General features: G+C 37.6%; 1 protein-coding gene and 1 pseudogene across 3 annotated transcripts; one reads left to right on the top strand and one right to left on the bottom strand.

The window, feature by feature from the left end:
- Nucleotides 1–3609: 3609 nt before the first annotated feature.
- On the bottom strand, nucleotides 3610–14721 carry DORIP1 (dopamine receptor interacting protein 1). 2 transcript variants are annotated; one of them, XM_087859064.1, is made up of 5 exons: nucleotides 14583–14721; nucleotides 11289–11813; nucleotides 9523–9612; nucleotides 8217–8351; nucleotides 3610–3840 (listed from the first exon to the last, which is right to left on the bottom strand). In XM_087859064.1, exons 2-5 carry the CDS (start codon nucleotides 11810–11812, stop codon nucleotides 3819–3821), a joined length of 771 nt encoding a protein of 256 aa, XP_087715190.1. In that variant the 5' UTR covers nucleotide 11813; nucleotides 14583–14721; the 3' UTR covers nucleotides 3610–3818. The 2 variants fall into 2 exon arrangements, with proteins under 2 accessions (XP_087715190.1, XP_045655389.1); XM_045799433.2 differs by lacking the exon at nucleotides 3610–3840 and adding an exon at nucleotides 5310–7256.
- On the top strand, nucleotides 13367–19591 carry LOC148107130 (uncharacterized; annotated as a pseudogene). The gene is made up of 3 exons (XR_015723003.1): nucleotides 13367–13427; nucleotides 14487–15001; nucleotides 15536–19591. The product of XR_015723003.1 is annotated as an uncharacterized LOC148107130 (transcript).
- The last annotated feature ends 3618 nt before the right edge of the window (nucleotides 19592–23209 follow it).

The following is a 23209-nucleotide window of genomic DNA, read 5'->3' as shown; positions in this document are numbered from 1 at the left end:
TGCTTTCGTTAGTTCAGTTTGCTATAACAAAAATGCCACAGACTGAGTGACTTATAAGTAACAGAACTTTGTTTCTCACAATTCTGGAGGTTAGAAGTCCAAGACCAGGTGCCAGCACAGTTGGGTTTTGGTGAGACCCTCTTCAGGGTTACAGCTGCCCACTTCCCATTGTATCCTCACAGGGCAGAGAGTAGAGAGGGTAAGCGAGCTCTTTCATGACTCTTGTTAAAGACACTAATCCCATTCACGAGGGCTCCATCTTCATGACTTCATGACTTCCTCTAATCCTTTTTTTTTCTTTTAAATTTATTTTTTTTAAATTTTTTAATAATATTTTTTATTATATTATGTTAGTCACCATACAGTACATCCCTGGTTTTTTTTACTTTCTCTAATCCTAATTATCTCCCAAAGACTCCACCTTATTATACCATCACAAGGAGAGGGGTAGGGTTTCAGTGTATGAATGTTGGGGAGACACAAATATTCAGTCCGTAACATTTCTCAATTCTCCCAAGAGACTGCATTTTGCGTTCCATCAACAATAGACAAGAGTATCCCATAGGCTGTTTTTATTAATTTACTTACTCAGGGCCTTATTAGAAGGTGACACTTGGCCTCAGGTTCTTTTTGGCTCAAATTATGTACAATATTAAAACACAACGAAAGAAAGGAAGCTTATTTTTCATGTATATGAAAATCCTTAAATCCCTTACGTTGTAAGGTAGGCCTAAGTAAGGATGGACCAATCACTTATGTCAGGAAGACAGTCTTTTAAAGGATATTCTTGTGTGTGCCCTGAGGAGAGTTAACAGTTTGGGACTAACATGCCCTCACCGGCCGTGCTAACGAGGCCAATTAGAGTTTGAGTAGGCAGGGATCCTAGAATTTAAGAGAGTAGGTGGTTCCCAATGAGTAGAGGACTATGTCTCATAAAGTTTTAGAGCCAAATGGTAGATAAACTATTTTGGACATTATCTGGTGGATAAATGACTTTGAGCAGGAACAAGAGGTGATATTTCATTACTATTGACGAGGAAAATTTAAGCTATTTACTTTCCTCCAACACTTTTGCTTTTTCCAACATTTGTACTTTACCTTTGTTTTTGCATTTCAAACTAATTCCTGAATTTAATATTTACCCTTTTACTATTATAATTTGTTCTGTGAGCTAAACTGCTACAGAATTTAGTTCCTTTTCTGCAGCAGCACTACTTACCTACTAATTTCATTCCTTAATAAAATATTGAAAGAGGAATAAAAAATAATGGTAGATAACACTTTCATGATGCTTACTACCTGCCAGGCACTAAGTTCTATACATAATCATTAAGTCCTCTCCGCAATCTTATGAGATATATTCTATTACTATCTCCATCTTAGTTAGAAACTGGGGACCAGAGGAGTCAAGTAATAGGCCCAAAGCCGCACAACCAGAGTCCAAGTTTGAACCCAGGCAATCGGCCTCAGGGTCTAGGTGCTTAGCCGCCATACTCTTGCCTCTCCTTGACAGCATGAAAAATTAATAGTTGAGAAATGATAATAATAGAGGTAATCAGTGGTAATGTGATCATACGTGATTCACCTGAAAGTCTGCAATTCCATGATCTTTTTCTTGGGTGAAAAACGTCAATTTTGAATCAGGTCTTCTGGCATTTCTGTAAGGTCTTTAGGGACAGGAATTCCTAAGGGTTGAGGAAATAGATGAAAAAACCCAGGAGTCAATTTACAAATGTTATTTGAGCTGGGGTGTTGTTGGCAGAGAACATAACCGACCTCATCAATGATGTCAACACTGTATGTTATCCCCAAGCTATGAGTGTGTACAGTGACTCAGAACACAAGGGAAACTGGATTTGCTTCCCCCAAATTATAAAGTAGGTTAATACTTTAAGGCCAAAAAGTCCGGGCGCCGTTCTTTTTCTTCTTCCCCCACCCCCCTTCCACGTTCCATACTGAGGAGCTTCTGCCACCTAGTGTTCATATAGAAAACTGCAAGAGTTGGGAATTCCCTATTCCTGTCGGGCCCAAGTCCAGTTGACAACTCATCCATTGAAAGGGGACCTGGCCCAATGGTCCTCTCATTTTCCCCTCAAGTCTCTTCCCTTTTGTCAGAAATGAAAAGATTTGACATTATTAATCCTTGTGGAATACTTTAGCTACAATAAATTCCTTTTTAAATTTGAAGGTGTTAGAAATCTGTTTTATGGGTTTATAGCTTTCTAATGGAAATTAAAGGTGGTTAAGATTTGGGAGGGGAAGTAGAGGAAATAGGACCTTACAATTACCCTGGAGAGCACAAGTTAGGCAATCTGTAGTCTCTTTCCTCTACAAGCCTCCTCCAGGGATGGAGGCAACTGTGAAGGGCCTGTTTCGAAGACCTCACAGCAGTTCTGTGGAGGTGCCCTTCCCTGTACTCACAAAGCCTGAGGTGCTAACCCTGCCATAGTACTTCCTTTTATACAGTCATCATTGATTGACTCATCTTTCCCCTTTTCTAGACATGTGCTTGCCTCCAGGGCATAAATAATATCTTACTCAACTAGCAAATGGTAGTAAGTATGTATTAAATAAATGCTGTAGAGAATGTCTGCTTGTAGCCCCAAATCAAGCTTAGCCTGCTTGGGTAAAGATTTCTCTAGCCAGCCAGGTATTTCCTTCAAGGCTTAACCAGGCCTCTCCTTGACCTGAACACAAGTCAGCTTTCCTGTGTTTCCTGTTGCTTGCTTTCCTCTTCTTTTTTTCTGACCTAAAATTCCCCTATGTTGGACGTGCAGAACTATTTAGTAAGCCTGCTTTTCACAAACTCCCTCAGTGAGCTATTTTCCTACTCTACCCTTAAAGCAAGACAATTATGCTCAGTCTACTTTAATCTTTCTTTGTTATACTCTGTTAGGTTAACGGAGAAAGAAATTCTATTTGGTTGTATCTGCTTTGGGACAATTTACATCATCAGGGCCTTGCTTCCCAGCTCTGGCACCTGGCATACTAGTTTTGAGGTAGAAGAATGTAAAGGAATGATGTCTTTCATAAACTAAGTTCTTGAAGGTTTGAGAAGATGAAGACTTCTAAAGACAAGTGTCCAGTTAGAGAGAAATGTCTGAATAGATGGCCATAGCAGTTTTCTTCAGTCTCACTTTCCTCTCAAAGTGTCTCCACGTTGATTGCTTGTTTCACCATGATGCTGGCCCCCAGGAGTACACATTTCTTCAAAGCCCTAACTCCTTGGCTCTCGGTTCTCTTCAGTACTATGAAGACATGCTGGACTTTTCAGAAGTATGAACTAATGATTATCACTGGGTGGAGAAATCATAGTTGATCATTTTCTTATTTATACCTTTTTAGATTTACTGATTTTTTATTGATTTATGTATTATTTTTATAATCATTTTAAAAACGGGACTTTACAAAATTCAGAGGGAAAACGAGCAAGTAATGACACTATAAATAAGCATGTAAACAGATGGCTAATTCTACCATGGCTAACTTGTCTACACAGCTCATTTGCTCTCCAAGCTGCTGTTCCATTCCACATCATTTTTGAGGGTCCTTTTGGGGTAGCTCATTTTTCCATTTTCAAATGACATTCCTCTTTTTTTTTTTTTAATGATTTTATTTATTTTACAGAGAAAGAGAGAGCAAGAGAGTGAGAAAGAGAGAACAAGCAGGGGGAATGGCAGGCAGAGGGAGAAAGAGGCTCCCCACTGAGCAAGGAGCCCGATTCCGGACTCAATCGCAGGACTCTGGGATCATGACCTGAGTTGAAGGCAGATGCTTAACCGACTGAACCACCTGGTGTCCCCAAATGATATTCCTCTTCATACCTTCCAGAAGACCTCACTGAGAAAACAACAGATGGATTATGGAACTGATTGCTCACTCAGTATAAATAATACACATTCTCAGGTAGAAATCTGCATATAAAGAAATCGTCTAGCCCCAGAGGCCTCCCCACTAACTTCCTCTTCAACTTAAGACAGAGTCAAAGGTTATGTTTTCCCTGGGATCAAATTAATTTTGAGGCTAAAGGCTGTCCGGGTGACCAGACCCTGGGCCAGTCGGGTGGGTAGGAACCTCTTAGTAAGGCATCAAACCATTGGGATGAACTTGAAAAGCTGTCTTGGTTGTAGCTTTTAAAGCAGAATTTGGTGTTGATTTTAAATGTTAGAGCATTGACAAAGGATGATGAAAATATGAATGTTTGCTTTGGCTGTAGTTCAGCAGCAATAATTGCAGTCATTTTTGCATGATCTGCTTACCCTTTATGCCTATAGCACAATTATTTTTCAAATAGTTAAATATCATTAAATCATTTAATTATAAGACTCGACTGTTGATATGCTCAACATGTACAGCTTTTTGTTTATGGGTCATAGGAGTTATCTGCTTATATAGCTTAGTTGTTCACTCATACTCTAAGAATGAAATAGAACATGGGAGTCAAAGAAGCATGTCTATGCTTATCTTTAGTTTTTCTTCCTCTTTGATTGGATCAGATCCAGTGCCAATGCCTCAGATATCAACTGCAGTAATAATGAAAAGCTACTTTGAAGGATAAATCTAAGTAAGAGTATTTGCTAAATTGGGGGCAAAATGTTTCTTTTGCTGCAGAGAAGTTGGACGTTCCTTTTTAAATTTGCTTATCCCCCTCTGATTGAGGCCAGGGTTTTAAAATCATTTTTGCTCTCCCCGTAAGGTTTAGTTATGGTTTTTGGCATTTTTACTGAAAATACATTCTGGGGGTGCCTGGGTGGCTCAGTCAGTTGTCTGCCTTCAGCTCAGGTTGTGATCCTGGGGTCCTGGGATTGAGCCACACATCAGGCTCCCTGGTCAGCAGGGAGTCTGCTTCTCCTTCTCCCGCTGCTCCTCCTCCCTCTTGTGCTCTCTTTCTCTCTCAAATAAAAATCTAAAAAAAAAAAAAGGAAAATCTGATTCTTTCATCATTCTCTTTCACTGATGCCCCCGCCCCGCTCCAGTATTCTAATTTTTCTAAGGGTGTTTAAGGTTGTAATGAATTTTCCATACCCTCACCTTCACACTCTGCAGATAATCTAATTTAATTATTTTTTCACCCCTTTTCTACCCATTATTTGGTAGCAGAGGAAATTGCTTCTATCTACCAACCAACCACTACTGTGACAATAAACTGTCTATTATCCTTAAAATCCAAGTATCTTGGGGTCCAAAAGGCATACTTAAGTTCTATTACACATTAAGCCCAATACTGATAGGAGCAACTGCCCAAATAAATAATTTAAAAGAAAAGATCTAAAAAGTTCATTAGTAACAGAGAATCTGGGAGACTTGCCTGTATATAAAAGAGGTAGAAAAAAATACATTTTTTATTAGCATGTTCAAGGTAGTCAAGAGTTTAACAAACATCTTTATCCTCACAACAACCCTGTGAGGTAGGTAAGTCATTGTTTTGTGATAAACCAGTATTATTCCAGATAAAGTGCAATTCTTAAAAGAATAATCTGTATTAGGAATAATTATGCTAATGAACCACTTAGATATATGCTAATATTTATGAGTTGTATACTTTGATTCATGCAATAAGGTGTCCCCAGAAAAATTCACTATAAATCAAATCCTATGTAAATACATGTGGGGGACTATTTAAACTCTGGAGTAGAATTTTTTGTAAAATAAATCACTATTTTTTATCTAATGCAAGACAAAATTTTCACAGTATTCACTCAAAGTGAGGCATTCTCAGCAATGTTATACTCACATTTATTCATTCTTTTTGTAAGTTATTTCAACATGGCACCAAGCCAATGTAAGACTTAATTTACTGAATTAAATCTTACCAATTTGGTATATGGCAGTGAACTGTGTTGTCAGGTAGAAATCTCCAAGTATACTGCACGCAGTCCCAACCCAAAACCTAAGATGGACTGTTTATTGAAATTAAACACCAAAGTGAATGTTGATAAATTGCAAAAAGTATTTTCCCTTGAGGAGATTACTTAATTTTTTCCTTAAAATTGCAAAAGGAAGAGAGATCTTAGGGTTTTGAAAACAAATATAATTTCTGATAACTATAAAAGTCTAGTGATTTATATTGCAAATCAAACCCTCATGCTATCAGTTTAACTCCTTACAAAGAAGCCAGCAGTTTGTTACTCCAAAAATTTAGGTATTTTTTTTCTCTCTGCCAATATGATTTAAGAGGAAAAAAAATATCCCAGGTACCGTTTTCTCTTAAATATGTATTTAAAGTACATTTCTATTGTTAATCCAGCATTAGTAAGCATCCAGTTGCCTGATATTTGTTTATAGTTGTCTTATCTTTAGAATAGATTTTTATTAAAGAATTTCCATTACATTTAATTTTGTTAGATTAGTTATATAATTTATTTGTAACAATAACTTTAAGCTTGCAAATTTAGTTAACACTTAAAATCTGCTGGCAGGTTTATAAAACTTTAGAGCAAGTGGTTAAAGTAATTTGCAATTATAAAGAAATAATTCAAGCCCAGAAAAACATTCTCACCAAAGTATTTTTAAAAACTGCTGCAGGGAAATTAGGCAAATCACCAAGTAAAAAGGATTAAGCCACCTGTAAGTTCTACATTCAAATCCATACTAGAGCCAACAGTGCACTTTGGATTTTAGTGAGGTAGGGAAAAAATATATTCGTATATTTTGAACTGTTAAATTTATATAAACTGAAATACTGATTTGTACCCGGGTTTTATTTGAATATCCAAAAAGAAAAACTGCGAATTCAAATAATGAAGTATTTTCTTGGTTTCAAGGACAGAACTGTAAAAATCTTTTGAGTACATATAAATAAAAAATACAAAGGCTACAAGATATATTTTATTTCAACATAAAGTATGCTGATAAAAAAATAACCCAGGACATAGAAAAAAGAAATACAAACATTTTTGCATAGATTCTCTATATATAATATTTACCTGGGGCTAAACACTGGAAAATACACCTCTGAAACTAGTATAGTTCAACTATTTCCTTGGATACCAAGTATATACAAAATAAAAGCCCTTCATCTAGGGGAGCATGGGCAGGAGGGAAAACAATTTAATTTAGCATCAGTCTATATTTATTTCTCTGTTGCTCGAATATAAACCAATGATGACAAGAGGAGAAACTCTGGGGGTTTATTTAACAAAATTAAATTCACATTTCTGAGGCCATCGTAGTGCATCCAGTGTCCATCAATCTGGAAAGCTGCAGAATAATGATGTTCCTCTTTGTTAAATAATGTGGCACCTTCCAACAAATACCTGCAAATTAAATGACACAGCGTAGCAAAAAAGACAAAACTTTATTTTTAAACATTCCTTAAGTTGTTGTTGTTGTTATTTTTAAGTAGGCTTCACACCCAGCGTGGAGCCCAACACGGGGCTTGAACTAACAACCCTGAGATCAAGACCTGAGCTGAGATCAAGAGTTGGATGCTTAACCAACTGAGCCACCCAGGTGCCCCTTTAATTTTTAATTAAGGAATAAAAATATTGATATTGTTTGCATCCTAGTACCTAAAAAAGAAACCTGTAAAAAGCACATACTATAACTGGTAATTTGGAGTAAAATATTTAAGAATTTAAAAAATTGATATAATTTAAGAATTTTGAAAAACATTTTAACAGATTAACTCATAATCTGTATCATCCCATTAAATAAGAGAAAACATTTTAAAGGCAAAAGTTAAAAGACCCTGTATGTCCTAACTTGTATGCAGACATTTTTATCTGTAATGCTGAAAGTAACATTTTTGTTCAAATGATGACCTCCTATTATACACTACTTTGACCTGAAATACAAGTAATAGCCAGTCGTTACTGACTGTTTACTACGTGTCAGGTACTATCCTAAACACTTTACATGTGTTATCTCATTAAATCCTCACAATAATGTACCAGATAGGTACTGTCATCTCTGTTTCATAGAATAAGAAACTGATGTGTAAGCTGGTTAAGTTCTGGCCCAAGGTTACATAGCTTGTAAAAGGTGGGGCTGGGATTTGAACTCAATTTTGTCTTTTCCATTGACCATGCGCAACGCCAGTGACTAACGCCCTGTAGTAGATTCTAATCTTATTCAGGATATACTGAATTACAGATAGCTATGATGTTTTCAACCATATTTCCTTAAGGGCTAGTCACAGTCATGATAGAATAGCAGAAAAATAGAAAATAAATGTGCTTTTTATTAGTTTTATAAAACACACAAAAAACACCTACTTGTGATCAGATAAATCCAAGTAATATGGTACATATGCCAGATCTTCAGATTTCCAATGCTGCATATTTAAGACAACAAAAGGGGGTGCCCCATGGCAGAAAACTCGCTGGGAAAATTCCCTTAAGCCACCACACCTAAAATTGAAAATAGGCATGAACTTTATTAAATTTCAAACAAACTTGCCTTTTATCATTTCTGGGTTGTCTTTATTACTTAATTTCATAATAAGTATAATTACTATTTTAGGTGTGGGTAATGGTGTGGCTATGATTAGTATTTTATATACTTATACCCAGAAGTTTATAAGCTGTGAGATTCTATATACAAGAAATAATACTTGCAAAACTCCAGGAAAAGCTAGCTATTTTTTTTCTAAGCGTATAAAACATGTAGTTTTTTGAACTGATATAAAAGCTTTTATATGTTGATACATTTTTTTTCCCTCTCAGTTGGTTTCAAAGGATAATACTGGCAGAGAGGTAAATAGTAGGACTCTTCCAGTCCTCTTTATATTGCATATTCCCTAATTGCATCTTTTTGCCATCAGGATGAAACAAATTCTGTTTTCTTAGTAGTCTCACGTACTAAGCATATGGATCAGAATACCACAAATACAGTAAAATCTCGATTAACCGGAATATTCAGGGTACAATATTTTGGTTCACAGTTGTTACTGAACAAGTGTTAACCAGAAAACCATTTTGTTTCAGTATGTGCTGTTAAAATACATTAGTTCACTTTCTGGACTTAAGTACAATGAACTGAATTTATTTTATTCTTTCCTTCTTTTGTGATTAATTAGCTGTAAGATCATCCTTCTAAATCTTAATTCTCATTGTACAATACTGTAGATATAAGAAATTGTTAAGAGACTGGGATGAATACGGTCTTCACCTTTTGAATTTTTTTTTAAACTATGTTACATTTTTTGGTTGCCATTTACCTCTTTCTCCTAAATGAGGAATGCAGAAAAAAATCCAGTTATTTGAGAGTCCGTTAGCTGGGTTCCGGTTAACCAAGGTTTTATTGTACCTACTCAGCAGTGGGGAAAAAAGAAAAGGCATTTGCTTTGTATTCATAAGTTAAATGTAGTATGATAATCTATATAGCAAAGCTTGATAATGACAACACAGCATAAGATGGCATAGTAAACTACCGGAGGTGTTAAGATTCCAAAAACATTAGGCTTCCTAAATACTTGTGCGTTGCTATTTCCTAAAGTATTAACATCAAAGAGCATATCTGGTCAGGTTTCTTTATAAAAAACAGAAATACTTTCATCTCAAATGTCTATCATATACTCACCCACTCTCTTCACACAGTTCAATCCTGGAACAGAATAACTCATCCACAGCCAGTCGTATCAAGTTTCCATGAGGAATTTCTTGGGGAGGACTACAACAATTACAAAATGTATGTAAGAACTGCTTTGGAATTTTATATGTTAAATACATTATTAGGATAACCAATTTTATAGTTCAATTCATTATTAGCAAACCAAATATAAAAGTACAACCTGTTTTTCATCTTTGTATTTGTTGTAATTATAGAAATCAGTTGAACTTAATAAACATTAATGCATGAAGCTTTCCAAGATATATTAAATCTTTCTGGAAACTGATCCTGAAATATGCAGTTGTTACTTCAAAAATTTTTGAGCGGTTTCAGTAGAGGGGATTGCGGTCTTGGGGGAAGAAAGAAGGACCCAGACTTAGGAGAGCTGCCAATTAGTTACATGACTAAATGTAAGTTACAGCCATTGTTGGCTTCTGTTACCTAATTTGTTAAAAAATTTCTTCCTACATACTTTAGAGATTGTTTTAAATATAGAATTAAAATATAGGCAAAAGCCTTAAGAAGTTATATAGAATATATATAGAGTATGATGAAAACTATTTTATTAAGAGAAGCTTAAAATATTAGCATTAATATTGGATTATAATTTTTAATTATAGTTTCAGAACATACACAAATTGATACTAGTTTTTAAAAAACAAAACAGATTTCTAAAATGCTTTTCAGTCCATTACAATTTAGAGTAACGAAACTTTTTTCCCTGACAGAGACTTCAAACTCAATGTCATCATATCAGCAATACAGGAAAATGGACAAAGTGTATTTCAGAAACAAGAAAGACATTAACTGTCAGATTCTAAAAAGAATAAAATATCTTTAGCTTTCCATAAGTAGTGTGATGTTACAATATTAAACTAAAAATGCTATAAAGAAATGTAAATGAAGTAAGTTAGAGTATGTGATATATCTTCCCCAAACTGATATCTATTAAGCTGCTTTTCTGGACCACAGGGCCAAATACACTTTTGGACAATAATGCGTTTGGATTTGTTTTTTGGTCCTGTTTTTCCACTGGCAGTTATCTTTTTTCCAACTCATGTCCCCTGGGGGCTTTAATGTTTCCCAACACTCCACTAGGTCTTGCCAGTTTGGCCTTCCTCCCTATCATTTACCAGCCTGGAGGTCTGCCTTCTCTCTCAAAGCCAAAAATACCCAGCAGGCTATCAGCACTTCTCTTAGTCAGTGAAAAAGCTCCTCACATCTGTATCCTCTCCAGGTATGAAGATTCCAAGTTTGGGATTTCTGTCTGTAACTATGCCCTGGCCATGACATGAAGGAATACTTTCAATCTTCTTGTTCATGTAGAAATAGCCTACCCAACAGAAATCCATTCAAGAGGTGACACATTCCAACACAGTATTAAATGTTCCTTAAGAGGTTACATTTATCACACAAAAAATTAATTATATTAATAATACATATTAGCAATTCAAAGCAACAGTAAAACATTTTGCATACCGACTCATTACTTTTCAAGTGAAATAGTTATCAGTTGGTTTTACAAAGTCAATTCTACGATATTTGGATTTAATGAACAGTAACACTTCTGTCACAGGACTAACTATAGTCCTACATCTGTGAGGTTGCGATGTTTAAGTAATCACACAGGGTCTGTACTTTAGGAAATACCTTGACTGTATTTCTTTATTTATAGCAACATTCATTTAAAAAGTATACCATCTTCGCCAGAAGTGACAGACTTCAAAGCAACTTACTTTATATTAATTGTACGTTGCTGATCTTCCTGCACTCGAGTTGGGCACCGCCAGTTGGAACAGTAACTCTCTTGTATGGTAGACATGAGATTTTCGAGATTTTTTGTAAAATTATCATGCTCATTCCCAAATAAATCAATTACCAATGAAGCTTTATGAACTTCAGATTTGTATTGCTGTTTTTCCATCTTGTCCCAAATCCAAAGTAGCTTCACAGTTGTGAAACTGTAGGTGTCCATTAAATAAAGGAAACAGTCTACAAACTCTCTACCTAAATGAAGAGAGAGTTCCCTGGGGAAATTTTCATTTTCATTAAGAATGACATATAATAACATCAAGAATCCATCTATGGTGCAGGTATTTTTCAGTCTTATTTCAACATAGAGTGGTGTACAGGATACTGCTTTGCGGCCAGCTTTGATAGTAAAAACACCTCCCCAAGGAAGAACAGGCCTCCAAAATGAGCGATCTTGGTTATAGTTATTTTTAATTGATGCTTTGATTTCTTCAAACAGTGTCTTCATCCTGCATTTCAAAAGGTGAAGATAGAACATGTAAATTTGTGATTTCATATGTTAAATGCATGAGATATGTTTAAATGAAAACAAGGCTATCTAAAGATTCAAATCAGGGGCACCTGGCTGGCTCAGTTGGTAGAGCAGTCTTGATCTCCTGATTTTAAGTTTGAGCCCCACGTTAGGTATAGAGATTACTTAAAAATAAAATCTTAAAAAAAGAAAAAAAGATTAAAATTTGGCCAGAAGGCCTACCAATATAATGAAAAAATTTAAAACAATTCAAGCTGAGCCATTTTTTGACAACGTGCCGGGCCTCTGGAAAGACCATTAAGAAGTGCAATCTTTTTTGAGGTTCAGGATGAGCATTTGATAGACTTTTATACTAATTATATTGCAGATTTTATCTTTGATATACGAAGACCCTGAAATAAGAAACTAAATGAAAACAGAGCTATTTGAAGATGCAATCTGAATTTGGTTGGGTGCATTCCTAATGTAAACCTCTTTCTCCCTTCAAAGTAGAAGCTGCACTTCGTTTCCTTTTTAATATGCATGATTCCACTTATGAAACTGCTATAATGGAATTCTTAGTTGGGCTACAGAATAATGGCTAATTATCTTTGAAAGACCACATATGAAAAGTAATCCAGAGTACTTAACTGGATACTTACACAGCTGAGACAAAAATCATTTCTATGCACTTTGGGGTTTTCACTTGCAAGTTAGGACTATGCTGGCTATTCTATAATTCTAACTACAGAGACCATGCTGTGAAGATCTGACTCAGAACTTGGTAAGTAATCCGATTCCCTTCTTCGTATGTTCTGGGAATGAACTGGGGTGTCCTCCCTATTTAAACTGTTAATTACCCTTCTCCTAACCTTGAGGTTAGCTAAGCAACTTGTTTTTAGACATTGATAATATTATAATAAACATGTTTGTGTCATGTTTGTTATATAAAGCAAAATTTTAAAAAGTTAAAGAATGAGGTCCTAATGAAATTGAATTGAAAACACTGCTTTACTTGGCACAATAAATGTCTAACTAAAAACATCACAGGGTTTCTCAATGTTACTTCTATGGAAGAGTATATTTTCACAAAGAAGGAAGGCAAAGCATCTGAGAAATAGGAAGAGAGAAGTCAGTCACTGAGGTAAGTGTCTTATTTTGACTATCTTTTCAAGTGCCACACACATCCTCCCAAGCACAACATAAATTCAATACTCAATACTGCAGACCTATGGGTTTTATTTGTGTAAGAAATTAAGTTCACATTGCATATAGAGTTGTTGAATCACTATGTTGTACACCTGAAACTAATGTAACATTGTGTCAGCTATACTTCAGTTAAAAAAAAAAAACACCGTTTTACACTTTAAAGAAATTAAATTCAAACTGATTATACAATACCAGCAGACTAAAAATTCAGTTCTACAATATATTAAACGCGGGCGTGCACACACACACACAGTATTTTTGGCTTGAGGCAAGACTGTGGGCTCTAAAATATTCAACACTATATTTAGTCTTAAGTGTAGATGTTTATTCATAGTCGGTAACATGTTGTTGGCTCTAGTCAACCATTTAGGAATCAGAGGGCGTGGCAAATCTGGAGCCTTAGGCAAACACAAACTGTTTTCTTCTTAATGTTTCTGGAGATTTAAAAAAAAATCGTATGGCATTCAAATACTTTTAAAAATGAAAATTACTTTCTTCATGGTTTCATTTATTTCTATGTAATTTTAAAAAACTTTGTAACAAGGTCACAAGCCTGAGCTCAGATTCCCAAATGTTGCATTGGGAAGGAATCGTAAATCTCTGCACTATTTTTCTTCAAATTATCTTTTAGACATGACCAAATAAGGAGTAACTACAGCAACAGTTATACTTAAGAGAAATAAACTACAATTTTATATATATTTATATATACATAAAATGAAACTAACTTCTTCAACCTTTTTCTGGGGGGACGGAAAGGACAGGGGTAGAGAGGATTGGGAAAACTAGAGGACACTTAATCGTTTCAGCCTTAAGGTGGTGATTTGTTATAAAGTAAATTACAACAAAAATGAGTAAAAAAGGTGGAGAAATGGCTGCAAAGAGCTTTACTTAAAATTGTCTTAAGATTTCACCACATCATCGAAAAGACTGTTTCGTTAGGCACTGTATTAGAAGCCCTGGAGAGGCAGGTGTCTTGCTGGCATTATTGTCCTGATTCAACAGGCCCTCCAGTTTAAATAAATCTGGAAAACTCCCCGACCTCTATTTCCTTGGCAAAACGACACCTTTCTTTTGCGGTCATTTTCAAGGGTGACAATCTGTACTCCACGCTGGTCGTGAGGACCAGACCATTCGCCCTAGGCACTGAATGCCGTACTCCCTAAGACCTCGACAGTCCTAAGGGTCCCCACTCGATTCAGCACCACGAAATAATTTGAAAAGCGGCCACGCGCTCCCCCCTTGAAGCAGCGCGGGGCTTTGGGGCAGGGACCTGCTGGGCGCGCGGTGGGCGCCCGCCTCCGTTCCCCGCGCTCCGGCCACGCCTACCCCGCCCCCGGCCCTCTGCGCCTCAGAAGGCCTGGCACCGAGGGCTGGCCCCGCAGGGCTGGCAGGTCCCCGAGCCTGGAGCAGGTGAACCGGCTGGGCAGCCCTGCCCGCGTCCAGGTAGTGTTCCCCTAAGCGCCTGGAACTCCGGGCGCTGGGCGGGAGGGCCGGGCCGCGGAAGGCGTTCCCACACCGGCCAGTCTCCGTCCACCAGGAAGCCGACTTCTCGTACCTCCCCGGGGACCGAAAACCGCCGGTGCCGCCGCACCCGTCGCCGCCGCCGCTTGCTCATGGAGAGCCCGTGCTGCCGCCGCCGCCGCCTCATCTACTAGCACCGTTCGCTGTCTGGGCCTCTCCGGCGTGAGTGCTGGGCTCTGGCACGGCCTCCATCGCACCCGCCGCGGCGGGAGCCACAGCAGCTCCAGCGCCCAGGCCCGATCCGACCCGACCCACGGAGCCAGGACCGCAGGACGCGTAGCTTCTTATTACGGAGGAAGATTCGGCCTGACCTCCGCCCCCCCCCCCTCCCCAGCCCCTAGTACCCAGCCGCCTGACCGCGCTGCTACGCAGGCGCGAAGACGCCCTTGCCAAACGTGCGTGTGTCGGGTGTGTGTACAGCATCCAGATTCGCCCAATGGGAACCGAGATCAGGTGCGGGGGGCGGGACCTTGCGAAGAGGGGCGGTGTTCCAGTGTTAGAGGGTGGGTGGGGCAGCCGGAAGTGGGCAGGGCTTGCATGGAGGCGGAGCTTTGTTGGCAAACCTGCCTGGCTTTTTGAGGTTTGTAGCCTTTTAGGACCTTGATTTTAGTTTGCTTCTAGGTCTTGTCTTCTTAAATTCTTAACTCATAAGGGGAAAGGTTTGTTTTCCCAGCAAATTTTGATTATGCAAGCTTTTAAGTGTATAGTTAAGAAAAGGTGAATTAGTGGGTTAACTGCTTTCTTTAGTGTTCAAGATAACAATTGGTCAGGGTGCTGTAATTTACAATAGAAGTCAGTAACATTTATAGAAATTAGATAGCTTTAGTCCCACTATAGAGATAAAAAAAAATGAGTTTTAGAAATGTTGAAGTACCGCACATTAAGTGATGGCTGAGAACTGAAGCCAGAGCTGCTTAATGCTACATCCTGTGGGCTCAACCACTATTCCTATTCAGTAAGCCCTTGTTCTTGTATCCTCCCTTCAAGAGTTGGAGCTCATATGGCTTAGCTCCTGGAGAACACAGGCCACCCTGGAAAACTACCTTACCCGCCATTACAAATGCGGATACTGTTGAGATATTCCCCATCCAACTGTTCAACAAATAATGATTGGTAAGTGAAACCCAACCTCCAGAACATGCAATACAGAGAGCTCAAGGCCAGCCCAACACATCAGTGTGGTCCTCAGTCACAGCTGAATCTGGTGGATCCCTTCTTGATTAGTGATGGTTGGTCAGGACTATGGCAGGGACCTTCCTCATAGACCTCTCTAGTGATGGAGGAATGGAGGTTAGGAAAGAAGGCTGACTTACTCAAAATAATTGCTGCAGGTGGTGATGGGAAGAAATGGACATCTCTTAGAGCAGAGGGGAAGGAAAGAGGCTCTGGCCAAAAAGGAAGAATTAATAATTCTGGCAGAGTATGCTGTTTTTAGTTTCCCTGTTTTTCTTATTTCTTATGGCATTTCACAGATGAAGAAACCAAGGTTCTGAGAGATTAAATAACTAGTGTGTATTGGGATTTACATGCAAAAAGTTTACTCTCGATATTAAAACTCTCCTGCAAGTAGAGCACTCTTGAAAAATGTTTATAAATGTGGATTATATGTTCAATTGACAATCTCTGACAAGACACGGAATTAATTTTATACTGATTGGGTTATTCTCTTCCTGAAAACAGAGCCCAGTAGTGGTGGTTGTCACCATTTCTGGAGAATAGCAGAGAGATGGCTCATTATGCTGAGGCTTGGCTAGGCGAGGGAAGCATGGATTCTTTGCATACTTGGATAATTCACAAACCTCACTGAGGCCTTTAACTGAGATTTCCATTCTGCTTCCTCTCTGCTCCTCTTAAAATCTGACAGATGAGTTGCAGGGATTTTTAAAGACAGCTTTATTGAGGTATAATTGACGTGTAATATATGGAGCATACTTAAAATTATGTGATCTGTGAAGTTTGGTTGTATATATACCCCATCATCTAGTCAAGTGAATATATCCATCATCCTCAAGTTTCCCGAAGACCTGTTGTAATTTCTTCCTTGCATCCCTCCCTGCCTCCCACACCTAAGCAACCACTGATCTGCTTTCTGTCATTATAGACTCATTTGCATTTTCTAAAGATTTATGTAAGTAGAATCAGACAATATGTATTTTTTTCTCTTTGGTCTGGTCTCTTTTATTCAGTATCACTATCTAGACATTTGTCCAAATTGTTCTGTGTACCAGTAGTTCATTCCTTTTCATTGCTGAGTGTATTCCGTTATATGGATGTACCGCAACTCATCCACTCATCTGTTGGTGGACATTTGGCTTGTGTCTAGTTTGGGGCTATTACCAGTGAAGCTGCGGTGAACATTTGTATACAGTGTTTGTGTGGACATATATTTCCTTTTTTATTGGGTAAAAATCTAGAAGTGGAATGATTGGATCATATGGTAGATGTATGTTCAAGTTTTTAAAAAACTGCCAAATGGTTCTCCAGAGGGTTGAACCATTTTACATTCCCATCAAGACTGTATTCAGAGTTCCATTTCCCACACAGTCTCACCAATATTTGGTATGATCAGTCAGTTTTAATTTTAGCCATTCTAATAGGTGTGCAGTGGTATCTTGTTGTGGTTTTAATATGTTTTTTTCCTAATGACTAATGATGTTGAACAACTTCCTATGTGCTTATTTGCTATCTGTATATCTTTTTTGGTGAAGTGTCTGTTTAGATGTTTGTCCCATTAAAAAAAATTGGGTGGTTGTTTTTGTAAGTCTTGGGAGTTCTTTGTATGTTCTGGATACAAGTTCTTTATCAGATATATGCTTTGCAAAGATTTTGTTGAGGTATGTGTCTTGTCTTTTCAATCTCAACAAGAATTTTGAAGAGCAGAAGTTTTAAATTTTAATAAAGTCCAATCTGTTCTTTTATGGATTGTGCTTTTAGTTCCATTTCTAAGAATTCTTTGCCTACTCTAAGTTCAAAGACCTTTTATTATGTTTTCTTCTAGAAGTTTTACAGTTTCGGCTGTATATTTAGGTCTATGATGCATTTGGAGTTACTTTTTTTTTTTTATGGTTTAAGGCATGGATTCAAGTTAATATATTGTTGTTCCAGCAATAATTCTTAAAAGGCTGTTCTTTTTCCACTATGCTGTCTTTCTGGTTTTGTCAAAAATCAGTTGTTCAGTATCATTTTATAAACATTTTATTTCATATTCATTTGTCATCAACTATATGTCAGGCTGTGTGCTAGCACGGAGATAGGTATCAGTAAGTGTTCTTTGGTTGCAGAAACGAGAGATCAAATATTGTCAAATAAAATAGAAATTTATTAGAAGAATGTGAAGAATAATAGAATTAAAGGAAAAGTTGAGCAATTAGGTCTCAGATGACTTGGTTGATCAGAAGGCAGGTAGGTCCCCTCAGGACAGTAAGATCCTATTAACAAAAGAAGAGAGAATGGTGGTGGGCAGATATCTCCTATAGCAGTGCTTCCCAGCTTTTTTACACCCATACATGATAAATGATCAGATTTGGTCAGTGTACGAGGGTAAACTGGTGGAGATTAGGAGGTGTCTAAATTGGGCATGGTGAAAAAAAATCCACCACATTTTCTTTATATTATGTAATTGTAAGGAAAACACAAGTATTAGATATGAAACATTGAATTTATATAAAACTTCTCAATAAAATCCATTTAAAAATTTGATGAGAAACTTGACCTTGGTCCCATGATATGATTACTTCAAACCTTTATTCAAACTTAATTGTAATAATACATGAGGAAAAGTGTACCTGTCATAATTATGTGGCTTGATGAATTTTTACAAAGTGAGCACACCTGTTGTGTGTTCCAGTTACGTATACTCGCATAACAAATTACCCCTAAACTTGGTGGCTTCAGATAGCAACATTGATTTTGCTTATGAATTTGCAATTTGAGCAAGGCTTGGTAGATTAACTTAAAGGCTGGGGTCTGGAATCATTTGAAGTCTCCTTCACTTCCATGTTTGGCTGTTGATGCTACCCTAAAGCTCTGACTTTAGCTATGTCTGTGACCAGAACACCTCCACAGGGCCTTTCCATGTGATTCCTTGATTTTTTCATAGCTTGGTGGCTGGGTACCAAGGGTGAGCATCCCAAGAAAGAGGGCCAGGTAGAAGCTCCAGTGCCTTTTCTAACCCACCACTGGAAATCATGCAGTGTCAGTTCCAGTGTATTCTGTTTGTTGGGCGAGTCACTAAGACCAGCCCATATAAAAGGGGAGGGAATTGGACTTCACCTTCTAATGGAAGGGGCGTCAAAGGATCTGTGGATATGTTTTTAAACTCCCACACTTACCTAACCAGCTCCCTGATCAAGAAGCAGAACAATACCAGTGCTCCAACCTTGCCTTCCTGCTGCCCCAAAGGTAACCACTATCCTGACTTCTAACAGCATAGATTAGTGTGGCCTGTTTTTGTAATTTATATGAATAGAACCATACAGTATATACTCTTTTGTGTCTAGCTTCTTTCAGCCTTGTGAGATTCATTTGTGTTGTTCTATGTAGATTGTTCTTATTACTGCTTAGTATTCTATTTTAGAAATAGCACATAATTTATTTATCCAATTTATTGTCAATAAGTATTTGGGTAGTTTCCAGTTGTGGCTAATCTAAAAAGTTCTGATTTGAAATTCTAGTACATGTCTTTTGGGACTTGTATATGTAATATACACGTACATTCCTGTTGAAAATATATGTGGGAGTGAAATGACTGAGTTTATGGTATGCATATGTTCAATCAACGTTAATACACACTGATAAACACTTTTCCAAACTCTGCCACCTGTGGTGAGTAATCATGATCATGATTTATTAATACTAGGGTTTATGCTTGAAATGACTATACACAATCCCCTTTCAAGACCTATTAATAATGATATTCTCAGATTCTTGATGGTTACCATCAATAGAAGGCTGGGCTCAGCTGGCTTTGTTGACCAGTATTGTGGCTTCTCCAGCATGTTGTCTTCTTAAATGATGGCTGAGGGCTGTAAGAGCAAGTGTTTCAGTGAACAAGGCAGACCCTACATGGCCTTTTATGACCTAACCTCAGAAGTGTGCCCAGTTTTTGTACACATAAGTAGGTGATGACAGATAACAGAAGATGATTTATTTTTTTCAATTGACAAAAGACCTTTTATTTGCCATCAATCAGAATTCAGATATTTTGGTCTTTTAAAATTGTAGTCTAATCATTCTTTCACTGATAAGTATAAGGTTGAAATTCCTTATAGTAATGACAATGGATTTACAGTCTTCAAATTTTTCATGTCAAGTACCTCAAAATAATAACGATGTTTTTGCCTAAACACACAGATGTTGATTTACTCTTCTTAATAAGCATTATTTGGGATTCTAATTATTAGTAGTAAACTATTTTTAATATCACTTTTCCAAAAGGTGAATTTTTGCTTTGAATCTATGAACTTTGTTGGTAGCTATTAAAATAGGTCCAGAAGGATAATGAAATGAGTATCCTGGGATAATAAAAGTGCCTGAAACGGTGAGAGAGAGGATGACTTTGATATTTGAACTTGGAGACAGAGAGCCTTCTGAAGAAGTCCTCATATGGACACAGCCAGCCCATGGTGACCTCTCAAGGAGAGACGTAGTGGAATAGAATACCCTGATATCATTGTCTCCCCGCTCTGATATTGTGACATGTTGTCAATGCTTTCACTATTGTATTCTTTACAATAGTGGCACCTTTTCTATCTCCCTTGCTTCACTGGTGGACAGTATTGATAATTTCCATGTTGGTTGACAAAAATGAGTTGATTCTGCAATTGCATGAGGTCAGATCCATTTTACTCCTGTCTTTTGTGTTATGGTTGTCATGTATTTTTACTGCTACATGGGAACTTAAGAAATCAGAAAGAAAAGCCCTTTTTATTTACCTACATGTTTGCCATTTCTGGTGCTTTTCATTCTTTCCTGTAGCTCTGAGTTTCCATCTGATATCATTTCATTGCAGCCTGAAGAACTTCCTTTAATATTTTCTGTATTGCATATCTGCTATGTTGGTTTTTAAAAATGGCTGCGCATTCTTTGACACTTTTTCCACTAAGATACTGAGTCTTTATCCCCTCCTATTGAATCTGGGTAGGCTAGTGATTTCTTTGATCTGTATGGAACAGCAGAAATGAAACATTATGACTTCTGAGGCTAGGTCATAAAAGACTGTGAAGTTCCTGCTTTATTCATTTGAACACTTGCTCTTAGAGCCTTGAGCCACCATATGAGAGGACCGCCACACTGGAGAGACCACATTCTGGTCAACAGAGCCAGCCAAGCCCAGTGGTCTAGTCATTCCTGCCATGGTGCCAGATATGTGAGTGAAGCTGTCTTGAATTCTCCAAACTTCTCATTCACCAAGTGAATACCCCTGAGTGATCTCTCTTGATGCCGCAAAGAATGTAAAGATCACCAAGCTGAAACTTGCCGAAATTCCTGATTTTCTTAGTCATGAGATATAATAAAATTATTGTTTTAAGCATTTTCAAGCAGTTATATAGTATTAGATAAGTGGAACAAAATTTGGGGTGCTGTTGTAACAAAAACCTATAGCATGGCACTGGCTTTGGGACAAGATATGAGGCAGAAGTTGACAGGGCTTTGAGAAGACTGTTAGTGGGATCCTGACAGTCATTGAGGAGGTTGTCAATGAGAGCTTAGAAAATAAGGAAAATGTTTTTGGAAGGTAGAGGAAAGGAGGATCTTGTTCTGTTATGGCAGATGGTTTAGCAAATGTGATAATGTGGATAATCGTAAAATGTATTTAATGAATTGATGGATCTGGCTTAGGAGATTTGCTGGCAGAATGCTGAAAGTTATATTTTATTTATTTGTTTTTAAATTATGTATCATAAATAGACAGAACTGTACTAAAGAAGGAATTACTCAACTTTCAAACAGAATTTAGAGGGACTATATAGGAACAAGATCTGAAAATGAAACTATTTCTTATCCTTAGTTTCTCCCAGCAGAAGATACTCAAAGAAAGATAGAGCCACAGAACAAAGATCAAATTCACGTCTCTGTTAGAAAATCATGGACTCAAGGTAAAGATGAAGCTGAGGACGTGATTGTAAAACCTTTTGTTATGAGTTCAGAAAGAGAGAAAAAGCCTTGTAAGGTCCTTAAGGGGTTGTAGTACAGCCGCTCTCTCCTAAACAATAAGGCTTCTAAGAATCTTAAGGGTATTGTCCCACAGTAGCGTCACAGGGAGCCCAAGGTAGAAAAGGGCTTATCTAGAAGATAGTTGTAGATGTGGCTTTTTATGTAATGGAATAGATGATATCCACAAAGTTTTTATAGTAATAATATCAGCTTACACTGAAAAAACAAAACTAAACAAAACAAAACCAACAAACCCACCACCAAATGGAGACTATACAAAACGAAGAGAGACTTTTGGATCCTTAAACTTCTGTGGGCAGGAAGCAGGCTCAGTAGGCTGCTCAGCTACAGAAATGGATTAGTTCTATGGAAAAGAAAGAGTGACTTAGAGAGCAAAACTAAGATCTCAGGGGTAAGAACCAAAAATTATGGAAAATCATTCCCAGGGAACAGGATTACGCTCTAAACATGAACTGGTAACATATGCCCAGCTGGATTTTATAATTTCAATGGATTGGTGACTTTCTATTTCCTTCCTTTATTATGGGTTCTACTTATTGCACTTGTTCTATGTCTGTCACACCACCCTATTTTGGGTATGTGTGGGGCAGATAACTTGTCTTTTTAGTTCACAGGTTTCCAGATCAAGATCTGATCCCAGGAACCTGCATGGAGCCTCATCCATATTTGGACTTGATTTAGATGATAAGATCCTGGACTTCGAACCTAAGCTTGGTGCCATAATGGAATGAGACTTTTGGGGAGTCTAAACAAGGGGCAAATATATATTACATGAGGGAGGAATATAAATGTTTTTGGCCAGAGGGTAGACTAGCAATTTAGAATCATTTCCACAAATTCTTTGGCATTCCTCCTATTTGGAGGGCTATGTTCTTTCCCTTTGAAATGCATTAGCTTGTGATTGCTTCAACTACGGGATATGGTATAGATAATGCTTTGTGACTTCTGGGTCTAGGTCATAAAAGACCATGTAGATTCTGTCTCATTTGCTAGAACTCTTGCTTTCAAAGCCAGTAGGTAAGAAGTCTGACCACCCTGAGGCCCCATGTTGGTGGGGCTGCAGGTAGGCTCTTTGGTCTACAGTCCCTGCCAAGCCTGGCCTTCGAGCCATCTCTGCCGATGCGCTAGATACGTGAGAAGAACCATGTAGATAAAGCCAGATATGTAAGTGAATATATCAAGTGAGCTTGACTGATGCCACAAGAAAAAGGTTCATCCAACCATGTCTTGCACAAATCTCCAACTCACAATATTGTGAAATATAGTGAAATACTTGTTTCAAGCCACTGAGTTTCAGAGTAGTTTGTTACCAAGTGATATATAACTGAAACATGTTGATGATGAATCAATAACTAAAATGTTATTGATTCTGTTGTTATCAGATTTGTATTCTTTCTCTTGAGAAGCAAGTGGTAATTCCTACTGACCCTGAATATAATGTGTCTTTCTTTTTTCCTGGATACACTGAAGATTTTCTCATTATCT

Source organism: Ursus americanus, chromosome 35 (assembly GCF_024610735.1).
Source record: "Ursus americanus isolate L20-20 chromosome 35, mUrsAme1.1.p, whole genome shotgun sequence".
In the NCBI taxonomy this organism is placed as follows: Eukaryota; Metazoa; Chordata; class Mammalia; order Carnivora; family Ursidae; genus Ursus; species Ursus americanus.
Note: the sequence above shows the minus strand (reverse complement) of the source record. Positions and strands in the feature narration are given on the sequence as shown.

What these genes read in the sequence shown, in the direction of transcription:
- DORIP1 (XM_045799433.2), bottom strand. Translation starts at nt 11,812, where the DNA reads ATGAAGACACTGTTTGAAGAAATCAAAGCATCAATTAAAAATAACTAT. An exon ending in CAACGTACAATTAATATAAA is followed by an intron (nt 9,613 to 11,288) that starts GTAAGTTGCTTT and finishes TAATTGTTGTAG; the next exon opens with TCCTCCCCAAGAAATTCCTC. An exon ending in GAACTGTGTGAAGAGAGTGG is followed by an intron (nt 8,352 to 9,522) that starts GTGAGTATATGA and finishes TTTCAATTTTAG; the next exon opens with GTGTGGTGGCTTAAGGGAAT.